General features: G+C 65.5%; 1 protein-coding gene across 2 annotated transcripts; it reads right to left on the reverse strand.

Annotated features, from left to right (window-relative positions):
- Positions 1 to 1,160: 1,160 nt before the first annotated feature.
- Positions 1,161 to 19,325, reverse strand: LOC100089613 (CMP-N-acetylneuraminate-beta-galactosamide-alpha-2,3-sialyltransferase 4). 2 transcript variants are annotated; one of them, XR_003762903.2, is made up of 13 exons: positions 18,950 to 19,325; positions 10,868 to 10,943; positions 5,873 to 5,933; positions 5,674 to 5,755; positions 5,352 to 5,438; positions 5,147 to 5,244; positions 4,786 to 4,846; positions 3,831 to 3,926; positions 3,100 to 3,289; positions 2,769 to 2,912; positions 2,461 to 2,604; positions 1,921 to 2,215; positions 1,161 to 1,367 (listed from the first exon to the last, which is right to left on the reverse strand). XR_003762903.2 is itself a non-coding variant. In XM_029075711.2 (12 exons), exons 3-12 carry the CDS (start codon positions 5,886 to 5,888, stop codon positions 2,129 to 2,131), a joined length of 1,005 nt encoding a protein of 334 aa, XP_028931544.1. In that variant the 5' UTR covers positions 5,889 to 5,933; positions 10,868 to 10,943; positions 18,950 to 19,325; the 3' UTR covers positions 1,730 to 2,128. The 2 variants fall into 2 exon arrangements, 1 of the variants encoding a protein (XP_028931544.1); XM_029075711.2 differs by lacking the exon at positions 1,161 to 1,367 and having other exon boundaries at positions 1,730 to 2,215.
- Between the last annotated feature and the right edge of the window lie 3,483 nt (positions 19,326 to 22,808).

Here is a 22,808-nt window from a genome sequence, read left to right on the forward strand (position 1 = left end):
CGGCAGAAGGCCTGGACCTCCCGGTTCCACAGCATCTTGCGGGGAGCCTCCTGGGTGCACAGCGCCGGACCGGGCACGTTTTGCACCCAGGGGACTGGACTGAGCCGGCCCACCCGGTCATCCCCCCCTTTCGGGACGGGTCCTCCTTCAGACTGGCTGTCTTCCAGGTCGTGGGGGAAGCTTTCTGAGAAACCCTGGAACACAGCTGTGACTCCGCTCCCCGGGGCCTCCCGGCTCCAGCTGCGGCTGCCGCAGGACCAGCTGTTGAGGTGGCACGGGGCCCAGGCTGGCTGCCCGACGGGGGCCGGGGGAGACAGAGTGGGCCGGGGCCGGGCCCGGGGCGGTGGAGCCAGAACGGGAGCTGGCTGGGTCCCCATCTCCTCGGGGCTGGTGGGCTGCAGGCCCGGGGTTGGGAGGGTGGAGGCCCAGAGGGTCCAGTTCCTCTTCCACATCAAGCCTCGACCAGTCCTCCCCTCCCCTCCAAAACCCAACAACCCACATCCACAGCAGGGCAGACTGGGGCTGGGGGACTGGTCACAGGGGCTCAGAGGGATTCGTCCAGTTTGTCGGCTCGTCTCTAAGCTCGTTGTGGGCAGGGTACGTGTTAGAGAAGCAGCGTGGCTCAGTGGAAAGAGCGGGGGCTTGGGAGTCAGAGGTCATGGGTTCTCTTGTTAGCTGTGTGACTTTGGGCAAGTCACTTAACTTCTCTGTGCCTCAGATACCTCATCTGTAAAATGGGGATTAACTGTGAGCCTCATGTGGGACAATCTGATCACCCTGTATCGCCCCAGCGCTTAGAACAGTGCTTTGCACATAGTAAGCGCTTAACAAATACCACCATTACCCCCTCAGCGTGGCTGAGTGGAAAGAGCCCGGGCTTGGGAGTCCGAGGATGTGGGTTCTAATCCTGGCTTCGCCACTTGTCTGCTGCGTGACCTCGGACAAGCCACTTAACTTTTCTGTGCCTCAGTTACCTCATCTGTAAAAAGGGGATTAAGACTGTGAGCTCCTCATGGGATTGAATTACCCTGTATCTACCCCAGCACTTAGAACAGTGCTTGGCACGAAGTAAGCGCTTAACAAATACCATTATTATTATCACTATATTGTACTCTCCCAAGACCTCGGTATAGTGCTTTGCACACAGTAAGCACTCGATAAATACGATCGATTGGTTGGTTAATTGATCCGGCTGGGAGGGGGGAGCTGAGGCCGGTGAAGAAAATGAGCCCAGAGGGGGGTTGCCGGAGACCCCCGCCACACTCCTCCTCCACTCTGTCCCCCCTTCCAACGTGCGGCCCGGGCGTGGAGGTGTCCGGAAACGGGGTCTGCCCAGCCCAGGACTCAGGACCTGGAGGCCACTGCTCCTGATGAAGATAAAGTTTAATGATGATGATGTTGATGACGATGAGAATGATGATGGCGTTTGTTAAGCGCTTACTATGTGCCAAGCACTATACTAAGCGCTGGGATAGACACAAAATAATCAGTCCGGACACAGTCCCTGTCCCGCGTGGGGCTCCCAGTCTAAGGGGGAGGGAGAACGGATATCTCCAGTTGTGAGAACCGGATTTCCTCACTCCCCGGTCCCCCCGTCCTCCTCAACCCAGATATCAGCCAGGGGACGCCTCTCCCCCGGAGCCCGGCCTGAACGTGCCGGGGTACAAAAATTGGCAAAATACTCTTGTGTGGTCAAGGGGGTGGGGTCCCAGCCCAGCACCGCCCCCCCCCAACCCAGTCCTGAGGCCGTGAGGGCCGCCCGCAGCCCCTCCCTCCCTCACAGTAATTAAATAGCCCGTTAAATAGTCGTACCCAGACGAGCAGGGAGCGGTAACCCACGACGCGGCGGCTTCGGGCTCCCCCTCCCACCCTCCCCCCCCGCACCGGGTGCCGGGAGTATCTTGGGGGGCGGGACCGTACCGTTAGGTCTCTGCCGGGGGGACCCAAAAGCTGGCCCGCCTGCCTTCCCCCGGACCTCCCCACGTGGTCCGGCCCAGGCTCCTCTCCCCGTCCCCGAGGCCCTCGGAGGGTCGTCCCCGCCTTCGGGGTCCCATCCGCGACTAAAGTGGGTGGGGACGCGTGGGGGCCGCCGGATCGGCGCTCGATGTCTCTGTGGCCCTCGGCCGGGTCAGAAGTAGGTGAGGTTCTTAACTGCTCCGATGTCCAGCATCCGTTTGATGGCCAGAGCCTCGTGCGAGACGTTGTGCTCCGAGGCCTGCGGGGAGGGACGGACAACGTGCGGTCGGTCCCCGTCCGCGGACACCCCCCCGACCCTGCGTTGCTGCGGGACCTCGGGAAAACCACCGTTCCCCTCCGAGGCGTCCCCGTCTCCCGGCTGCCAGGCGGCGGGTGGAGGAGCCACGTGGACGGTCCCTTCCCCGCAGCCCGCCTGCCCCTCTCCGCCGCTTCCCTTCCGGCCGGACGAGTCCGAGCCGGCGGCCGGCGGGCCCTATCGCTCACCGCCATGGACTTGAGCGTGACCTGCTCGTAGTAGTGGATGGTCTGTTTCTTGTTGGACGAGCTGGGGTAGCCGAAGCCGGCGATATGCACCAGGTCGCAGAGATGCAGGGCCAGGGTGATGGCCAGCAGCCCCGTGGTGGGTTTCTGCGGGAGTGGAGGGGGGGCCGGGGGGGTCAGCAGACCTCGCTCCAGCTCCCCTCCCTCCTCTCCGCTCCAAGCTCCACCCTCGCGCCTCCGGCTCCCCCAGCCTCCGCCCCCGGTCCCGGGGGGGTCCCGGGGGAGGGAGTCGCGCCGCCCCTGCCCCTCACCTGCTTGACCTTGCGGGTCTGCCGCATGGGCAGGCTGAGCAGCTTGGCGGCCGTGACTTCCATGAAGAAGGGGTTGAGAACGCGCACCTGTGTGGGGTCGGCTTCCCAGATGAGGGGCGGCTGCCTCCAGAAGCCCTTGCGGACCTGGGGGAAGGGGCGGAGACCACCGGGGTGGGCCGTCGGAAGCCGGAGGGGAGGCTCCCCGCATCAGCTCTCGTAAACCGGCGGCTTGGCCTCACGGGGCGGGGGGAGGGTCTCCCCGCTCCCCAGCGGCCCTCGGGGAGGGGAGCGGCCCCCCCGCCCTCCCCCCCGGCCCTTGCCCGGGCCTCACGCGCTTCCTGTCGCTCAGGACGGTCTCCACCCAGTGGAAGTCCATGGCTTTGAACGGCACCAGAACCAGCAGAGTCTCGGGGCCGTTCTCCAGCCGTGGGTCGAAGTGGGCCGACTCGGGGTAGAAGAGCCGCATGGTCGTCTTGGAGCCCACGTCCTGCTCGTAGCCGTGTACCGGGGCGTTGTTCAGCCTGGGAGACGCCGCCCGTCAGCCCGAGCCCGGCCCGGCCTGTTCCGGGGTCGGGAACTGCCCATCACGCTCACGGGAACTGCCTGCCCCGGGGTCAGGAACCTTGCCCATTAGGGTCCCCGGCACTGCCCGTCACGGTCATGGGCACCGCCTAGCCCGGGACCGGGGGCGCTGCCCATCCCACAGATGGTCGCCGCCCATATTCCACCTCCTGGCACCCAAAAGCTGAAACTGCCTGTCATCTTGCGCCAGGGACCCAGCCCACCACCATTGGCCCAATACTGCCAGTCATCCGTGGCGTGGGGCACGACCCAGGAGCCACAGCCGGGCAGGGCCCAGGCCTCGGCCAGCTCAGCCTCACCGCCCCGGAGCATCAGTTTGGGAGGGGTCCGGGACTTTGAATTGGAATTCTGGACTCGGCCCTTTCCCCTAGGGGCACTCCTACCCTGTGCCAACTCTGCTCCCCGGCCCCCTGAGGCCCGGGGGCCGCAGCTCCCCCCCCCCCCCCCCGCGTGGTGCCCAGGGTCCAGACCAACGGGTACCTGATGATCACGTCGTACATGTCGATGACGTCCCCCAGGGAGCTGTTTCGCAGTCGGTAGCCGTTGCCCACCACCACGCAGCGGCGGCATTTCAAGCTGCCGGCGGGGAGGATGTCAGGGGGATTCGACCCGGACGCCTCCCAGGTTGGCCCGGCTCCTCTCATCCCCTGGCACCCCCTCGTCCCACCCCGCCCCAGGAGAGCCAGTTCCCCCACCTGTCAGCCCCGCCTCCGGCTCGCCCCGCCTCCCCAGGGGACTGGAGCTCTACTCCCGCCCCCAGGAGACCCGCGGCTCTCCCCGACGCCTGCTCCGGACAGAAGGGGAAGGGGGCCGATGCCCCGAGCGGGGCACTAAAGGGGTGAAGGGACAGAGTGGGGGGGTAGAACCTGGAGCCGCCCCGGCGGCCCGGGTGCGAAGGAGGGGGAGCAAGAACGGAGGGTGTGGGAGAGAGGCAGAGCGGAGACTAGCATAGCGACCGAGCGGGGGAGACGGACAGAGCCGCGGAGGCTGAAGGCAGGGTGGGGTTCGAGGCCTTGGGTGAAACCCATTACTCTCACCCAAGTTCCCTTTCCCACCACAAACTCCATCCCGTTTCTTCAACAACTCCCTCCACAGCCCCAGCCGCCCCTGAAGCCTGGGCGCTGCCGACGTCGCCACGGGCACCGGGACTCCCAGACCCTGCCCTCCCCTCCCCTGGAGGGACGAGAGGGGACAATCTGAGGGGAAGGGGGAGAGGGGAGGAGCAGGACTGTGGGAGGGCGGAGGGGCACAGATATGGAGAAACAGGTATCAGAGGAGGGATAGGCAGAGGGGAAGGAGGGGTGGCCAGGGCAGGCAGGTCCTGGTAGCCCCAGGCCAGCCCTGGGGGGGACGTGGAGGGGGCGGGCCCGGGGCTGGCCCAGAACAGGGGGGCAAGGGGTTGGGCGAGTCGGGCCGGGGGCCGGGGGCCACTCACCGCTGGATGTTCTCTGGCATGGCGTCGCGGGTGATGGCCAGAACCTTGAGGAGCAGGTCCTCTGCCCGGCCGGGGGAGGGAGGGGGGGACTGGTCAGTAATGGGGCCCCAGAGCCCCTCCAGCCCCCGGTCACCTGGACTTGCTGCCCCTCACCGCAACCTCCCCGTGGGGCCATCTGGCCAGTGGGCAAAGACGGTAGCGGGGCAGCCGGGTGGGCGCAGGAGAAGGAGAGGCAGGGGCCGGGCCTGGGGGCGGGGGGCCAGCTGGCACAGTTGGGGCTCTGGGGCTGGATCTCTTGCGGGGAGCGGGGGGCGTTCCTGGTCGGGGAGGAGGGCTGGGCAGGGGGCCCCGGCCCACTCACCGCTGCCCTTGGTTCCGTACGGTAGCTCGTAGGTGGCTGGCGTCTTGACCCAGAAATAGTCCTTGAGCTGCAGGAACACGGGCTGCTCCCGCGAGTAGCTGTGACCGGGGGTCAACTCCGAGGTCACCGTCGGGGCCGGGCCCACCGGGGCCCCAGCCTCCCCCGGCCCCCGGCCTCCCCGGCCTCCCCGGCTCTGTCCACTCACTTGCCGATGAGCTGGGCCGCCTTCCGCCCCACCTCGCCTTGCGGACAGTCCCTCTCTGGCTTCTCATCTTGGCCGGAGAAATGGGCACTGGGACAGAGCGGGGGGTGGGAGGGAGGGCCGTCGGCACGGGGACCTGGGGGGCCAGCCCCCGACCCCCGGGGCTCTGGGGGGTGGCCCGCCCCCCGCCCCCTCCCAGGCCGGCGCTGAAGCCAGTCTCGGCGCGCCGGCAGCGGAACACCCGGGGCCCGGCGCGGGCTCCGAGAGTCCGGCAAGCCCGCGCCCACCCTCGGGCGGCAGGGACGGTCAGCCGGGGAAGACTCACAGTGCTTTGGAGCGTTCTTCTGGGAAGATGGAGAACCAGACCATGACCAGGAACAGTGCCAGCACTGCCAGGAGCTTCCAGCCTGCGTGGCAGGAAAGGTGAGTTAACAAGGAGGGGCCAGAAGGAAATAGCCCCCGCCACCCCTTCCCAGTCCCCCTCCCCGGTGTCCCGAGCCCCCGGGGAGCCCGTGGAGACTCACGGAACTTGTTGATCATGTTTCTCAGATGGCAGCAAGGCTCATTCCGGCCGCCAAGGCCAACCTAGGGGGTGGGCACGGGAGGGGAGGCAGAGCATAGCCAGGGGGTTCAACGGCTGCCCGGAGGCACGGGACTCCGACCCCCGCCCGCCCTCTGACCCCACGGGCACAGGCTCACAGGCCACCCACATCCCTCCCCGGGAGGGGAAACTGAGACTCGCGGAGGCTCCCTCCGCCCCGCAAGCCTCCCAGCTGATCGGCGGCCACCGCCGGGAGTGGAGGCCAGGGGTCCTAGCCCCAGATCCTAGTGGATAGAGCTCGGGCCTGGGAATCAGAAGGACCGGGGTTCTAATCCCGTCTCCACCCTCTGTCAGCTGAGGGACCTTGGCCAAATCACTTCGCTTCTCTCGGCCTTAGTTACCTCAGCCGTAAAATGGGGATGAAGATCGGGAGCCCCAAGAAGGACAAGGATCGGGTCCAACCCGATTTGCACGTCTCCACCCCAGCGCTTGGGACAGTGCCCGGCACATTCGTTCATTCATTCAATAGTATTTATTGAGCGCTTACTATGTGCAGAGCACTGTACTAAGCATTTGGAATGAACAAGTCGACAACAGATAGAGACAGTCCCTGCCGTTTGAAGGGCTTACAGTCTAAACGGGGGAGACGGACAGACGAGAACAATGACAATAAAACGCTTACTGAATACCAGTTACTCTTATTGGTATTGCTTTTAAGTCCAGGTCACTACTGCTGCCAGCGAACCAGGACACCCTCCAGCTCCAATTTCCACCCCCGATCCCTTCGTACCCTCTTCTCCGGAGGTGATGACCCACCGGCAGAGCCAGGGGCCCTCCCTGCCCGGGTCCGGGACGTCATCGTTCCCCCGACCTGGCTCCGGCACGACCTGGCCGGTTGGGTGTCTGGCAGGGTCCCTGCCGGGGCAACCCCCAAGCCCCAAGCTTCTCTGGGTTCCCACGGCCTCCTCCGATGTCAGAAGAAGGCATCGAGAGAGCAAGCCGAGAGGTTCCGCCCCCATGCCCGGGCTGGCGTCTCCTGCTCGGGGTCCCCGTGCCATCCCTCTTCCCCCTCCCATCCCCGCCCTGGCCGGACCTCACCCGGACGGCACCTTCGGCGGCTGTCCAGGGGAAAGGCTTCCAGCTCTCTGCGGTCCGAGGCGGGCTATGTCCTGACCTCGGTAGGGTCCCCGAACTCTGAGCCAAACGTTATTTATCATCCACGTGGCAGATGACGTCAGTGACTGGCAGACCCACCCATCCCGGGCCCCTTCTCCCCCCGGGGCCCGATTTCCAATGACGGGGACGGCGCAGAGCCCGAGCTCGTTCGGCCACTTTGGCTCACGGCTGGTAAGGTCCACACCCCTCCCCACCCCGGCCCGGTGGACAAAACTTCCTCCCATTGCGGACATGGGCGTACCGAGGTCCGGGGAGGGAAGAACAGCTGAGGCCGTGGGGCCTACGGGGAAGCTCCTGGGGCTGGGAGCCGGGTAACCCTTCTTCTAATTGCAGCCCTCCCCCTGGCCCGAGAGACACCGAGAAGTAAACGCTGATGGGATTTACTCGGCAGAGACAAGTTAATCTAGACCGGGGACTCCTGACTCCTCATCCTGCGGTCTTTCCACTAGTCACTCTGCACGTTCTCTCGACCTCAAGGCTGAGCCCCGGGTGGCCCGAGGGTTGCGTCCCAACTGATTTATCTTGTAGCTGTCCCAGCGCTTAGCCCGGTGCTTGGCAGATAGTAAGGGCTTAATAAATACCATAATGATTATTAAACCATTCTGAGTCCGAAGCGGGGGCCTCCCGGCTTCCAGTCCTGGGCTCCGGCGTGGTGGGGGGTCACGCCCCCTGTCCCTTCACTTCCCCCTGCCCCCGTACCGAGCAGATTGTTCTGTTCTCCCACAGGAAGCGGCCCGAGGGTCGAGGGAACGCGGGCACCCCCGGGCCCCGGGAAGGGGAACCCAAGATTTCGCAGAGGCGCTGGACACCCTCCCCTGGGCACGAAGTCAGTGCCGCGCGGGTCCCCCACCAAGCTATCGACGATGATGACGCTGGTATTTGTTAAGCGCTTACTATGTGCAGAGTACTGTTCTAAGCGCTGGGGTAGATGCAGGGTAAACGGGTTGTCCCATGTGAGGCTCCCAGTCTTCACCCCCATTTTACAGATGGGGTAACTGAGGCCCAGAGAAGTGAAGTGAATCGCCCACAGTCACCCAGCTGCCAAGTGGCAGAGCCGGGACTCAAACCCATGACCTCTGACTCCCGAGCCCATTTGCAGCACTGGAGCCACCCGGAGCACCTGGGCCATTCTCACCCACTTGGAGCCCTTTGTGGGACAGGGACTGTGTCCAATCTGATTAATTTGTACCTAACCCAGTGCTTAGAACAGAACTAGATAACTATTAAGCATCTAATAAATACCATAAACAAAAAAAAAACCAAACCAAACCAAAAAGGAGAGATAGGAGAGATAGGCTACATCCTTGGGCCCAGTTGTTCGTTGAAATACCAGTCGGCTGGCACCCCACTGGGGCCATCCCTCACCCCCCGGGCTCTGCCACCCCGGGATCCGGCTGGGCAGAGCTGCCTCCAGTCCCACTCCCCGCCAGCCCCTCTGGCTCCGCCAGCTGGAACACAGCCCGGGTACACTTTTCAGATCCCACTTTTCTGAGCAGGCGAGCAGCTGGGCATGGACTGGTGTCGTGCCAATGAGGAAGGGCAAACAGCTGTTGAGTAAAAAGCCGGGGCTTCTAGCCTCGGCGGCCCGACCGCAGTTCCAGGTAAAGATCTTACTTTGAGGCACAGAGGGCACTGGGCCACGAGGGCCGCTCTCCTCCCTCCCACGTGCTCGCTTCCGCACCGTCTCCCGGGGATCCCCCCGTCAAGGCGGAGAAGCGCCTCGGGACTGGGTCGAGGGTCTGGGCTGCATCTGCTGTCTGGCCCCGAGGGTCCCTGCCCGTAGGGTCAGGGTCAGAATTGGCCAGTTAAACCGCCCCGAGGAGGTTGGGGGCCCTGGCCAGGGCTGCCCCCAGGCCCCTCATCAGGCCAGAGCCGGCGGCCCTGGATACGCACACTGCCCAGCCCCTGGAGGACAGGAAGCGGAGGGGTCCTTCCCCTGGCTGGCCCCACCGAACCATCCCGTCCCTGGTTCCCAGACGTGCGGAGCTTGGCATGGGGCTTAGCGTAGGGCTTGGCATGGGGCTTGGCAAGGGCTCAGAGGCACCTGCCAGCCTGAACGCTCCCTCTCACCACCCACACAAAGCCGTGCCCTGGGGCCCGCCTGGCCTGGGCACCTAGTCGGTTTCTCTCCAACCCCCCACCCAGGGCTCCGCGTTCACCCTCCTCCCCCATCCCAGGGAGGACGCTCTCTGCAGCACAGCATCTCCTGCCCACCCTGGGGGGCATTAGAGGTAGGAGAGTTTCACGGGGAGTGGACAGCCTCCAAACTCTGGCTGTGACACACTCCTCTCCTAGTGTGCCCTAGACCGCCCAGCCCTCCTACCAGCTCCCTATCCCGATGCCGGGGGCCTCTGCGGATGCCCAGCGGCCAGCATTCCTGAAACTTGGATGTGAGGGAGCCCCCGGGCAGCTTAGGGCAGGGCTTTTCCAGCGGCTGACAACGCCTAGCGGACATCACTCAGGTAACCAAGAGTCACGTCCCCGGCCCCACTCCCGGGGTCATACCTGCAGGATTTAGGGGGTCCCACAGTGCCCCCTTAGAGCTTAACAGCTGTTTGCCCTGGCACAGCTCCGTCCACCCACTCAAGAGCGCAAAGGGCCAAGATCCTCCCAAGCTTGGGCCACGCGAGCTGGGTTTTTCCCTCCCCCGCCGGCGCCCTGGGGGTCCCGGGGACCCCCAGGGCTGGAGAAAGGAGCGGGCAGGCAAGTAGGTGGCAGAGCTGCACCGGTGCCGGTAGGTAGGCCGTGGCCCTCACCTGGGTCCCTGGGACCGGCAGCTGGGGGACGAATCTGAAGCAGCCATTTCCCGTCTCCCCAGCGAGCCTCCTGGTCCCCCAAGGGGTTCCCCCTTCTCGGGCCTCCCCCTGCTACGTATGGACGCAGGAGTCCCCGGGCCCCCTCCGAGGAGCAGCCGTTCCCGCCCCGCATCCCGGCCCGGCCGGCTCTGCCGCTTCCGCTCCCTCCGCCCGGGTCGGGCCCTGGTTTGTCGACTCGCGACCCCGCGGAGCTATCGGCAGGGGAGAGAAGTCGGCACAGCCAGGGCAGCCGGAGCTGTGAGAGCTGGGGTCAGGCTACGGGGACCGGGGTGGGGGGAACCTCCTCCTTTCCCTCAGAGAGGGGGGCAGATCGGGGTCCTCTGGTGTTTGTTAAGCTCACCGTGGCCAGAGACCGCGTCTACCAACTCCATTGCACCGTACCCTCCCGAGCGCTTAATACAGTGCTTTGCATCAGGAGGCATTCAGTGAATACCTTCGATTGATTGACTGCTTACCCCTGGGGAGCTGCGTTCCCCGCCGCCGCCCCCACCCTCGTGCCAACGGCCTGCCGGGAACTCTCTCTTCCCAAACTGTGTCGTGCCAGGGATACCCGCCCCTACCCCAGCTAAGCCCTGAAGGACAGTGGAGCCTGGGGACGTAGTGGCCGCAACCAGCCACCTGCCTCCCCTCGCCCTCCCCCAGCCACAGTTTCCCCTCTCGGCCCCACAGCCGGGCCCCTGGAGACCCAACTCTCCACTCGGATGACACTTCGCTTCCCTGTTTACCAGGGTCCCGGCCTCTGGCTTGGCCCCTCTGACCTCCGTGCCCCCGGCCTGGAACTGCCCTCGCCACGGATGCCAAGGGTCACGGATACCCGGCACCAGATCCCCTGGTTCCGGGCCTCGCTGCACCTGCTGAGCCCGTTTCTGCGGAGTTGTGGGGTGAGCAAGGTGGGGCTGGCTGCGTTCACCTGCTTGGACACGTCAGCCTCGTCCAGTCCCGGACAGGGGCCTGGGGAGCGGGGGAGGAACCGGGGCTCGACTCACCCTCCGTCGGCACGGTCCACTGTGAGGGCGGGGTCGCCCCCGGGGGGCGGGCACTACAGTCCCATCGCCGGCGGCTCTGTGGGGAGATGGAGGGGGGAGGGGGTCAGGCGAGGGTCGCTGTGGGGGTAGAAAAAGGGGGGCAGCCCGTGGGCACCCTACTCCGGCGGCAGAAGGGCCGGTTTGAGCTGTCTTGCCCCCTCGCCCGCGCCTGGGGTCTTTGGATCCGGCCCTGCCCCATGCGCTCTCTCCCTGGGCCACCTCCAAACCCCTCCCGGCACCCGAGTCAAGGCCTAAGGGGTGGGAGCAGGGCGCCAGCTGTCCGAGTGACCCCTGAGCACCGGGTCGGCACCCCCCCCCCCCAGGCCGGAGAACCAGACGGTGGGGGGAAAGGAGGGTTGAGGGTCCCAGAGTCCAGTAGCTCCTTCACCCGGGCGCCTCCCCTCCCGCCCCCAGCCCCCAGCCGGCTCACTCAGCCTGTTGGTCCAGCTGTTCCAAAAAGAGAACATTTTCTTCCGGCCACTATTTAGACAGCTGCAAGCATGGGTGGGGGTTGGGAGGGGAGGCGGCCCCACTCAGGCGGGGTGGCGGAGGGGGCCGAAAGGCAAGCCCAGAGCTTCGCCAATGGATGGGGACAGGGATGAGTGCGGTGTGGGGATGGATCTAAGAGGAGTTCCCAGGGCAAGAGTCCGGGGAGGTGGCAGGGGACATGGGCTCAGAGAGGGCAAGAGGGCCAGCTGGGGTCACACAGTAGCAGGACTTGAGCTGGGAACCCACTTTTCCTGAAGCCCTGACCTCTGCCCCCAACTCCACCCCCGACTCAGAACACTCAGCAGCCGGGGAGGGGGGTGGAAGAGAAGACGACTTTCAGGTGCCGGTCCCTTCTCCTTGTCTCTGTGCGTCTGCCTCCGTCTCCCCTCTTCCAGTCGGTCCCTGCCCCTCCTCCCCGATGCTCTCACCGGCCCCAGCTCCTGGAGACCCGGAGGGGGTCCAATCCACCCGGGGCCGTGGGGCCCTCCAACACGGCTGTTTCCCGCCCGGCCGGCCCGCGGAGCCAGGGAGACTGCTCTGCAGCTGGGAGGTTGGGTGGGCGGGAGATGGGGTGCTGGGGAAGGGTCGTGGTCCTGGCCTCGGCTAGGGACACAGACCCACACGGTCATCCCCGGGTGACGAGGAGCCTCAACCCCTACAAGAGTCTGGGGCAGACCAGACCCTCCGGGCTTCTTACGTATTCTACTTCCCCCACAGCCAGAAATTGTACCGTTCCCACAAATTCAGGGATGTCTCCAGAGATCATGACGTCAAGGGTCGAGGTGGAGGAGCAGGGGCTTGCTGGGCAACACTTGCCCCTCTGGGCCTGGATCTCTCCGGGCACCGGGCCGGGGCAGACAACACACCCAGGATCGAATCACTTGGCCCCCAACCAAATCCACGGGGGGGGGGGTGCCCATCCTGCTCCCAGATTTCTTCCTGGCCACGGGAGATAAGAAGGGATGCCGCCCCAGGGGCGGCATGCTGTCAAGCAGCTCCTAGCCAGTGTCCCGCTCACTCTCCGACTCTTTCCCCTCTTAGCATCCCCGGGGACTGGGCAAGCCCGAAGGAAGGCCCAAGGGGGTGGCGGACTGGCCCTGCCCCCGCCAGGGGCTGCCAGCTGCATTGGTCATGCCAGCCCGGATTCCTGTCGTGCCCGGATCTGGGGAAACCCCCGGCTGCTCCACCTTGGCGCTGGCCCAGGATAATGGGACGTGGGGCCGAGGTGTGGGGAGCCGAGCCCGGGAGAGGCGTCGGGAGAGGAAGAGCCGGAGCCGGAGGAACAGATGGAAGCGATTACCGGGCGGGGACGGGGACACACTGGGGAGAGAGGGAGTGAGGGAGACAGGGAGACAGGGAGACAGGGAGACAGGGAGCGGGAGATAGGAACTGGGGAGGCAGCGAGGCTTACGGTGGGGGGATCCCCACTGGAGGAGCATGAAATGGGGGGGTGTCCTGTGAGGCATGAAAGGGCGCCCAGGAGTGATATTTCAAGTCCTCAAGCTCAACTCTGGGAGACATAAACAATTAGGACACTGGACCCAGAGGTCCGCCGGTTGGACCCGGGACCCGCAGATCAGACCCAGGATCTCCGGACCAGAATACGGGGATCCCCAGACCAGACGTAGGGATCCCTAGACTGGATACAGCGACCTCCCCCAGCCCAGACACGGGGACCTTCTCAAATTAGGGGTAGGGACCACTCCCTAAACCAGACCCGGGGACCCTCAGCCCAGAGGGATCCCCAGATTAGACAGAGGTGCCCCCAGACCGGTCCCGGGGACCACCAAACGGACACAGAGATTCCGGGGCCAGACAAGAGGACCCCCCCCCAAGACCGGGCACCGGTACCCGGGGCTTGGCTCTGGGTGCAGGGCAGCGCCCTGGGCTGCAGGCTAACCGCTCCACTCACAGCGTCCCCATCCCTCTGTTTTGTTCTGGACAGAGAGAGGAACTGTGCCCGCAGAAGGGGCGGGCAGGTGCGGGGCCAACCGCCTTCCTCCCACTTCCCCCTGGAGAGGATCAGAATCAGCTCTGAACTCGGGCTCCCCGGCCCCTCTTGCCTCTCCCCTCCTCCTCCTCCCCCCGTTGCCCTGAACAAGCCCCGGTGGCAAGAACTTGTGCCTCGGAGACTGCCCAGAGACGCCTGTGTCATACCTCTTCGTCTTCCCCACTAGGAAACCGCATCTTGCCACAGCCCCCAGCCTCCCCGACACCTCACCTGCCTCTAGATGGGTCCGAAGGGTCTCTCCGGCCCCCAACCCCGGCCAGGACTGTCCCGAGCAGGAAGGGTGGCCTGAGAATGCTATAATCGGCGGGTTCCTGGGCAACAGAGGTCCTGTTCCGGATGCCTCTCTGGTAGCCGGAAGCAGCAAGGCTCTAGAGAGGAAGGGGCCAGAGAAATGGGGACCCCTGGCCCTCCCCGGGAACTTGCCGGGGCCCTGCCACCCGGCTGCCACCCTCCCCGCAGAGGCGCTGAGGACACGTTTTCACCCACACTTGCTCGGAGTGCTGCCCTGAAAACTTTCACTGGGCAGGGTGTGGGGCGGGACCCAAGAGGGCAAAGAGGATGTCGGGGGAGGGAAGCAGGCAAGACGAATGGCTGATAAAGCAAAAAGAGGGGCTCCAGCGCGGATTAATTCCAGCACCATCCTTAGGAGTCTCCTCAGGGAAGACTGCTTCCTAGGTGATGCTGAGGTTCGGGGTGACCAGATCCGACACGGACTCCTGGGGTTGGTTTGGGGTGGGGGGCGGGGTTTCTGGGTGACGCTCTTCCCCCAGAATGGAAGCCAGGGTTTTTTTTTTTAAGGTATTTTTTTAACCCTCACTATATGTCAAACACAGTTCTAAGCGCTGGGGTAGATACAAGTGAATTAGGTTGGACACAATCTCTGTCCTGCATAGGGCTCACAGTCTAACGATAATAATAATGACGTTGGGCATTTGTTAAGCGCTTACTAGTGCAGAGCACTGTTCTTAGCGCTGAGGGGATACAAGGTGATCCGGATTGTCCCTCATGGACTCACAGTCTTCATCCCCATTTTACAGATGAGGTAACTGAGGCCCAGAGAAGTGAAGTGACTCGCCCAAAGTCACAGAGCTGACAAGTGGCGGAGCCGGGATTAGAACCCATGATCTCCTGACTCCCCAGCCTGTGCCTCTTTCCACTGAGCCACGCTACTTCTCTGTTAGGTAGGAGGGAGACCAGGAGAAGTAAGGCCCAGAGAAGTTGGGTGTATTGCCCCCGGTCTCACAGCAAGCGTTTGGCAGAGTTGGGATTAGAACCCAGGTCCTCTGACTCCCAGGCCCCTAGTATTCATTCATTCGATAGTATTTACTGAGCGCTTACTATGTGCAGAGCACGGTACTAAGCGCTTGGAATGTACAATTTGGCACCAGACAGAGACGATCCCTGCCCAGTGAGGGGCTCACAGTCTAAACGATCCCACACACTATACTCAAACACCTTGCCCCCTCCTACCTTGCCTCGCTCCTCTCATTCATTCATTCATTCATTCAATAGTATTTATTGAGCGCTTACTATGTGCAGAGCACTGTACTAAGCGCTTGGGATGAACAAGTCGGCAACAGATAGAGACGGTCCCTGCCGTTTGACGGGCTACAGTCTAATCGGGGGAGACGGACGGACGAGAACAATGGCACTAAACAGCGTCGAGGGGAAGAACATCTCGTAAAAACCGATGGCAACTAAATAGAATCGAGGCGATGTACAATTCATTAACAAAATAAATAGGGTAACGAAAATATATACAGTTGAGCGGACGAGTACGGTGCTGTGGGATGGGAAGGGAGAGGTGGAGGAGCAGAGAGAAAAAGGGAAAATGAGACTTTAGCTGCGGAGAGGTAAAGGGGGGATGGCAGAGGGAGTAGAGGGGGAAGAGGAGCTTCAGTCTGGGAAGGCCTCTTGGAGGAGGTGATTTTTAAGTAAGGTTTTGAAGAGGGAAAGAGAATCGGTTTGGCGGAGGTGAGGAGGGAGGGGCGTTCCGGGACCCCGGGGAGGACGCGACCCGGGGGTCGACGGCGGGATAGGCGAGACCGAGGGACGGTGAGGAGGGTGGGCGGCGGAGGAGCGGAGCGTGCGGGGTGGGCGGTAGAAAGAGAGAAGGGAGGAGAGGTAGGAAGGGGCGAGGTGACGGAGAGCCTCGAAGCCTAGAGTGAGGAGTTTTGTTTGGAGCGGAGGTCGATAGGCAACCACTGGAGTTGTTTTAAGAAGGGGAGTGAACACGCCCAATCGTTTCTGCGGGAAGATGAGCCGGGCGGCGGAGTGGAAGAATAGACCGGAGCGGGGCGAGAGAGGAGGAAGGGAGGTCAGAGAGAAGGCTGACACGGTAGTCTAAGCCGGGATATAACGAGAGCCCGTAATAGTAAGGTAGCCGTTTGGGTGGAGAGGAAAGGGCGGATCTTGGCGATATTGTAGAGGTGAAACCGGCAGGTCTCGGTAAACGGATAGGATGCGTGGGGTTGAACGAGAGGGACGAGTCAAGGATGACACCGAGATTGCGGGCCTGCGGGACGGGAAGGATGGTCGTGCCATCCACGGTTGATAGAGAAGTCTGGGAGCGGACCGGGTTTGGGAGGGAGATGAGGAGCTCAGTCTTGCTCATGTTGAGTTTTAGTGGCGGGCCGACATCCAGGTGGAGACGTCCCGGAGGCAGAACCCAGCCCCACGGCTTTGCTCCTCTAAATGCAAAAAACTACTCGCTGTGCCTCGATCTCACCTATCTCGCGCTAACCTCTGACCCACGTCCTTCCTCCGGCCTGAAACGCCCTCCCTTTACATATCTGACAGACACTCTCCCCACCTTTAAAACCCTACTGAAGGCACATCTCCTCCAAGATGTCTTGCCTAAGTCCTCATCTCCCCTTTCCCCGCTTCCTTTATTCATTCATTCATTCATTCAATAGTATTTATTGAGCGCTTACTAGGTGCAGAGCACTGGACTAAGCGCTTGGAATGGACAATTCGGCCACAGATAGAGACAATCCCTGCCCACTGACGTGTATACAGTCTAATCGGGGGAGACAGAAGGACAAAAACAAGATGACTTAATCGCGATAAATAGAATGAAGGGGACGGACACCTCGTTAAAAAATAAATAGGGTAAAAATATCTACAAATGAGCACAGTGCTGAGGGGAGGGGAAGGAAGAGGGGGAGGAGCAGAGGGGAAGGGGGGGAAAGGGGGCTCAGCTGAGGGGAGGTGAAGGGGGAGCAGAGTGGGAGCAGAGGGAGCAGAGGGAGAAGGGGAAGCTCACTCTGGGAAGGCCTCTCGGAGGAGGTGAGCTCTCAGTAGCCACCGCCCCCAACCCCCACGGCACCTATGTCCCTATCTGTAATTTACTGGTTTGGATTAATGACTGTCTCTCATTCATTCAATCGTATTTACTGAGCGCTTACCATCTCTCCCTCTAGCTCGCCGTCGGGCAGGGAACGCGCCCTGCTGCGTTGTACTCTCCCCAGCGCCTAGTACAGTGCCCTGCACACAGGAAACGCTCGCTAAATACGATCGATTGATTTCCACTAGACCGTGCCGCCGGGATCGGACGGAAGGCTAAGGACATCGTCCAAGAAAACCCCCCGGTCGCCCCGCCGACCCGAACGGCTCAGTCCTAGGGTCCCGGCAGGCCGGGAAGGGATTAGGGTTCGGGGGCAAGGGGCAGAGCAGACTTGCAGCCGTCCAGGCAGAGGCCGGTAGTCCGGGTGAAACCAAGGCAGACGCTGACCTCGGGGGGCAGTGAAATCCAGGGAGGAGGAGAGGGACGGTCACCCCAAATGCCATCACAACCCTATCCGCTCCAGGCGCAGCCCCCTCCCCGCGAGGGGTCGAGAGGCGGCTGGGGGGGAGAGAAGAAGCGGGCTGGTGGCACCGGGGAGAGGGCAGGAGGAAAACACAGAGGGGTTCTCCGGCACCGAGCGGGGACTGGGCGTAAGGGCCGAGCGGGCTTTTCCAGTGTGGGCAGCAGGGGCCACCTCGAGGCTGGGACCGGTGGGGTCCTCGGGCCGAGGGCGGCGGAGGGTGGAGTTTGGGGGCCCCCGGGGCCGCTTAGCGCGTCCGGCCGCCAGGGTCCGTTTCAAACAGGTGTTCCCGTGGGCACGGTTGAGCGGGCCGAGCCGGAGATACCAAACGTGCCGACCCACGGCGGGGGCCGGGGGAAAGCATCTCCCCAAACCCACCCCGCCCCGCTCGCCCTCCCACTGGCGCGCCGCCGGCCGGTCCGCGCGGCATCTGGACCCCTCGGCCGGGCGGCCCGCTAGCCGGCCGCACGTCAGCGGCGAAAGGCTGACTCGGGGCCTGTCCCTCGCTCGAGCAGGCGGCCTCCTCCTCCTCCTCCTCCTCCTCCTCCTCCTCCTCCTCCTCCTCTTCGCCGCCCCGGGCCCCGGGGATGACTCCAGTCCAGGCTCCCGGAGCCGGCCGCAGCCTCCCGGCCTCCTCTGGCTCCCGCCGGGTCCCTCCGAACGCCCCAGGGAGGCCAGCTGAGCCACCGCGGTGTCTGCCAGGCGGGGCCGGGGCGCGCTAGCCCTTTCGGGGCGACCGGCGTCCCACCTCCCAGCCCTCTGCCTCCTTCCAACCGGCCACCAGAGCTGGAGAACGGGCGTCCGCTCTGGGGCCGCAGTACCTCTCTGGAGAGGGCGGGCCCGGCCCGGCTCGAGTGTCCCGAACGGGCAGGAGTCGGGGGACGGGCGGGGGCATCGGCGGATCCAGGCCGCCTGCCGGAACGGCTGCCTACATCTACAGAAAACGAAGCGGTTCATCCGCCCCGAGCTCGTAACCCAAACTCGGCAGGCCGGCCCGCTCCCCAAACGCGCCGGGTCCACCCGTCCTCGAAAAACCCAGGCTCGCCCCCGGTCCAGCGGGCGGTTCCAAAACCCAAGCGCCGGCGCGAAGACACGAGACGCCCAGGGCAGCCACGGGACACCCGGGACAGACACGAGACACCCGGCGCAGGCCCGGGCACCCGACACCGACCCGGGCACCGGGCCCGGAGCCGGGCGGCCGGCGCAAACAGGGGCCGCTCGGGACGAACGCGGGGCGCCCGGCTCGGCCCGCGGCACCCGGCGGGGCCACGGGCTCCCGGCACGGACGAGGGCCGCCGGCGTGGACGGAGGCGCCCGGAGCGCACGCGGGCACGCGGCACAGAAACGGCCACCCGGCACGGACGCGGGCCACTCGGGACGGACACGGGACCGTCGGCTCGGAGGGGGTCGCCCGGCGTAGGTACGGGTACCCGACCCCCACACGGGCCCCGGCCGCGGATACGGGCAACGGGCCCGAGCGCGGGCGGGGGCCACCCCGGACCGACCGGGGCCGACCGGCGCGGTGCGGGGCGCCCGACCACGCGGGCTCCCGGGACGGATGGAGGGCGGGCACGGCCTCCCGCTACCTCCCTTGCCCTCTTCGAAGCCCTCCTGAGAGCTCACCTCCTCCGGGAGGCCTTCCCGGCCTCAACCCTCCCTTTCCCATCGCCCCTCCTCCCTCCCTCTCCTCCCTCTACCGTCCCCCCTTCCCCGCCCCGCGGCCCTCGCACATCTCACTTAGGACTCTATTTCATCGATGCCGTGTTACGTATCTCTGATTCCATTAATCTATTTCGATGGCACGGACGCCCGGGTCCTCGTTCGGCCGGCCGTCTCCCCCTCCGGGACCGCTAGCCCGTCGTCTCCGTCGCCGAACTGTCCGTTCCCAGCGCCCGGTCCGGCGGTCCGCACCCGGGGACCGCTCGATCCGCACGATCGAACCCACGAACGCCCCAAGGCCGGACCGGGGGATACGGTCCCCCGGCGCCCGGGACACAGAGGACGCCAGACCCCCCGGGATGGACACGGGGCCACCGGCTCGGAAAGACCGGGGGGCCACCCCGGGCCCCCGGGATCTCCTCCCGCCCCGGCCCCTCCCGAGGGGCGGAAACTTTGTCCGGCCGGGCGGGGGACCGGGTCCCGATGGAGGAGGGGAGGGGAAGGACGGAGCCGGCGCGGCCCCCGGGTCCCCGCCCGCCCGCGCCCCCGGCCCCGGCCCCGACGGGCCGGACACTCACGCTCCCGGGCCGGGCCGGGCCGGGCGGCGGCGGGCGCGCTGGGCGCCGGGGTCCGGGGTCCGGGGTCCGGGGTCCGGGGTTCGGGGTCCGGGGTCCGGGGTCCGGGGTCCGGGGTCCGGGGTCCGGGGTCCGGGGCGGGGAAGGGGCCGTCCTCCCGGACACGCTTGCGCAGACGGGCCGGAGCGGGGGCGGGGGGGAGGGGGGACGCGGGGATGGGCGGGAGCGGGACACGGGGGACCCTCGGACCCGCCGCCGCCGCCCCCGGGCCCGGCCGCGCGCGCCCAACCGTCGCCTCCGGGGCCTCGGCCCCCGCGAATCCCAAGGCCGCCCCCCACCCCCCCCCCCGCCCCATCCCTCCCCGGATCGCCTCCCCCGGGCCGGAGAGACCGACTCGACGGAGAGATGGAGTCGAAGGGGGCCGGAAACCGGTCCCCGTCCCCCCCGCCCGCCTGGCCCCGAGCACGAGGGCCGGAGGGCCAGGGGGGCACCCGGCCAGCGACCCCCACCCCCCACCCCGGGGACGTGGGGGCCGGGAGGGAGGCCGATCCGCGGGAGGCCGAGGTTGGCCTCGCCCCACCGGCGCGCGCTCCGGGACGAGGCCGCGTCGGGCGCGGGGCCTGCCTTCCCCTTGGGGGATGACCGTCCCGCACCGGAATCGAAAGGATGCCCCTTCTCATGGGACGGGCACGGCTCTTCCCGGGTTCCTCGGTGGCCGGGGGTCATCCCCTCCGCCCGGGACGCGAAGGTCACGGGGGGCGACCCCCTGCCTCCGGGTTCCCCGGCCCCCGCGTGAGGCCTTCCCGCGTGAGGCCTCCCCGGCCGAGGCGCGGGTCGCCCCCTCTCCCCGGACCCTCGCCGGCTCCGCCGGGCCGACGGCCGCCCGGGCCCGTCCGGTGAGGGGAGACGCGGGGAGCCCCCGATAGGAGAGGAGGGCGGCCCGTTCCCGGCCCGGCCTCTTTGGGTCCGCCCCAAGGGCGCGACGGGGTGACCGGTGGCGATCGCGGCACCCGTTAAACGCTCGCCACGTGCCGGGCGCCGGGGCGGAGGCGGGCGGAGCGGGTCGGACGCGGTCCCCGGCCCGCCGGCGGCTCGCCGTCCCGATCCTCATTTTAAGGACGAGGGGACCGAGGCGCGGAGAAGCGGAGCGACTCGCCCGAGGCCGCCCGGCGGGCAGGTGGCCGAGTCGGGATCGGGACCCGCGACCTCCCGACTCCCGGGCCCGCGCCCCGCCCGTTACGCCGCGCCGCTTCCCTCGGCGACCGGTCGGGACCGAAACGATCCGAGCGGCGGCTCTCCTGCCGGCCGGCTCTTCGACGCCCGTTCCCCGACCGGTCCTCGCCGTCCCGGTCCCCCCCTTCTAAAATCTCCGCCCTCTCTCCGGCCCCACGCTCCCGGCGGAACGTGGCCCGCCCCCGGGCCGTCCCTGACGCCCACAGGCGTCCGGTCTGCCAGGCCCGGCGGCGGAGCGGCGGCGGCGGAGAGCCGGCGGCGGACGGCCGCCCCGGGCCTCGAACCTACCCAGTTCGGGCCCGGCGGCCCCGGGAGCTGCTTCTGGGGACCCCGCCCGCCCACCTGGAATCCCATCTCCTGGACAACTCCCCGGTCCGATTCGCACACCTCGACCGGGGCCCCCGCTGCCTCGCTCCACGGAGGGGTCCTCCGGTCCGCCGTCGGCGCGATCGGCTTAACGCCGTGTCCGCGGAGATCCAGTCGGGCCCCTTTCCCGGGCCCCTGCCCTTGGGCCGGGCCCTTTCCCGGGCCCTGCCCTTGGGCCGGGCCCTTTCCGGGCCCCTGCCTTGGGCGGGGCCCCGATTCCACACCGGGGTGAAGAGGGGAGGGCCGTGCTTTACCGACAGCGGGATGCGCGCTTCGGTTCTTCTTCGCGGAGTGGTGGTGGCTTGCGCCGAGCCGTCCCCACTCTCTGGATGGCTTCCCTGTGCCCGGCTGCACGGACGGCGAGACGGTTGGCGCCGGGGCGGACCCCGAGGCCTCGGTCGGCCCCCCCGACCCTCGGACGCCGTGCCTCAGACTCGACCCTTTAGCCTTTCCCATCCTTTCGGTGTCCTAAGCTTCCGGGGGGGGGGGGGGGGATGTCCGGGCAGGGAGTAGCGGACAGGCGTCCTGGTGTGAAAGAGCAAACTGTGTAAGGCCGAGCCCTCCTTGGAGAAGACCACCGTGCCCGTAACAGAGAGGCCCTTGGCGGCTAGGCCGAGGAGGGCTGGGTACCCTCGGCCGGCCTGGTCGCAACCCGGGCCCATCCAGGCCGACGGGGGGGCAGGGCAGACTGTAAGCAGCGGCGCGGCTCGGTGGAAAGAGCCCGGGCCTGGGAGCCAGAGGTCATGGGTTCGAATCCAGGGTCTGCCACCTGTCAGCTGTGCGACTGTGGGCAAGTCACTTCTCTGTGCCTCAGTGACCTCATCTGGAAAATGGGGATGAAGACCGGGAGCCTCACGTGGGACAACCTGATGACCCTGTATATCTCGCCCAGCGCTTAGAACGGTGCTCTGCACATAGTAAGCGCTTAACAAATACCAACATTATTATTATTAAGCTCGTTGTGGGCAGGGGAGGTGTCTGTTTATTGTTATATTGTATTCTCCCAAGCGCTTAGTACAGTGCCCTCACATAGTAAGCGCTCAATAAATACGATTGACTGACATGGGCAGTCAGGTCGACAAAAATGTCGAGGCAGAATCCCGTCACGCACAGCGATCGGTCATTCGGTGGCATTTAACGAATGTCCACTGGGCGTAGAGCACGGTACGAAACGCTAGGGAAGAAACCCCAGAAGAAAGGCCCGTGGTCCCTGCCCTTCCTAAATTCGTAATGAGCAGGGAATGTGTCTATTGTTACGTCGTACTCTCCCGAGTGCTCAGTACAGTGTTCTGCGCACAGGAAGCGCTCAATAAATTCGACCGACCGACTTAGGGGCTCGCGACGGCAGGCAGACGCAAATTCTTTACACGAGGAGGAGTTAGGATACGTCGGAGAAAGGTAGGTGTCGGAACAGAGGATCATTGAACAGGAGGATGGAGGTGATGCCCAAGTGCCAAGGCTGATTATTGGACCGGCAGAGTTGGGTGGCGGGAAACGGGGTGGAGGCAACCCTGGAGGAGGTGGAATTTCAGAAGGGCCTTCGGAGCCATGGAGCGCCGTGAGGTCCGGAGGCACCGAACTCTCCCGCGCTGTGTGCCCTGCACGCAGTAAGGAGAAGCGGCTTGGCCTGTGGAAGGAGAACAGGCCCGCGAGTCAGAGGACCTGGTTTCTAATCCCAGCTGGGCCAATTGCTGGCTGCGTGACCTTGGGCAAGTCACCCGACTTCTCCGTGCCTCGCCTCTCCTGTTCTCCCTCCTGCCGTG

Source organism: Ornithorhynchus anatinus, chromosome 11 (assembly GCF_004115215.2).
Source record: "Ornithorhynchus anatinus isolate Pmale09 chromosome 11, mOrnAna1.pri.v4, whole genome shotgun sequence".
Lineage (NCBI taxonomy): Eukaryota > Metazoa > Chordata > Mammalia > Monotremata > Ornithorhynchidae > Ornithorhynchus > Ornithorhynchus anatinus.

Coding starts and splice junctions, on each gene's coding strand:
- LOC100089613 (XM_029075711.2), bottom strand. Junction 3,927..4,785: donor ATGCCAGAGAACATCCAGCG/GTGAGTGGCCCC, acceptor CCCCGCCGGCAG/CTTGAAATGCCGCCGCTGCG. Junction 2,216..2,460: donor TCACGCTCAAGTCCATGGCG/GTGAGCGATAGG, acceptor CCCTCCCCGCAG/GCCTCGGAGCACAACGTCTC.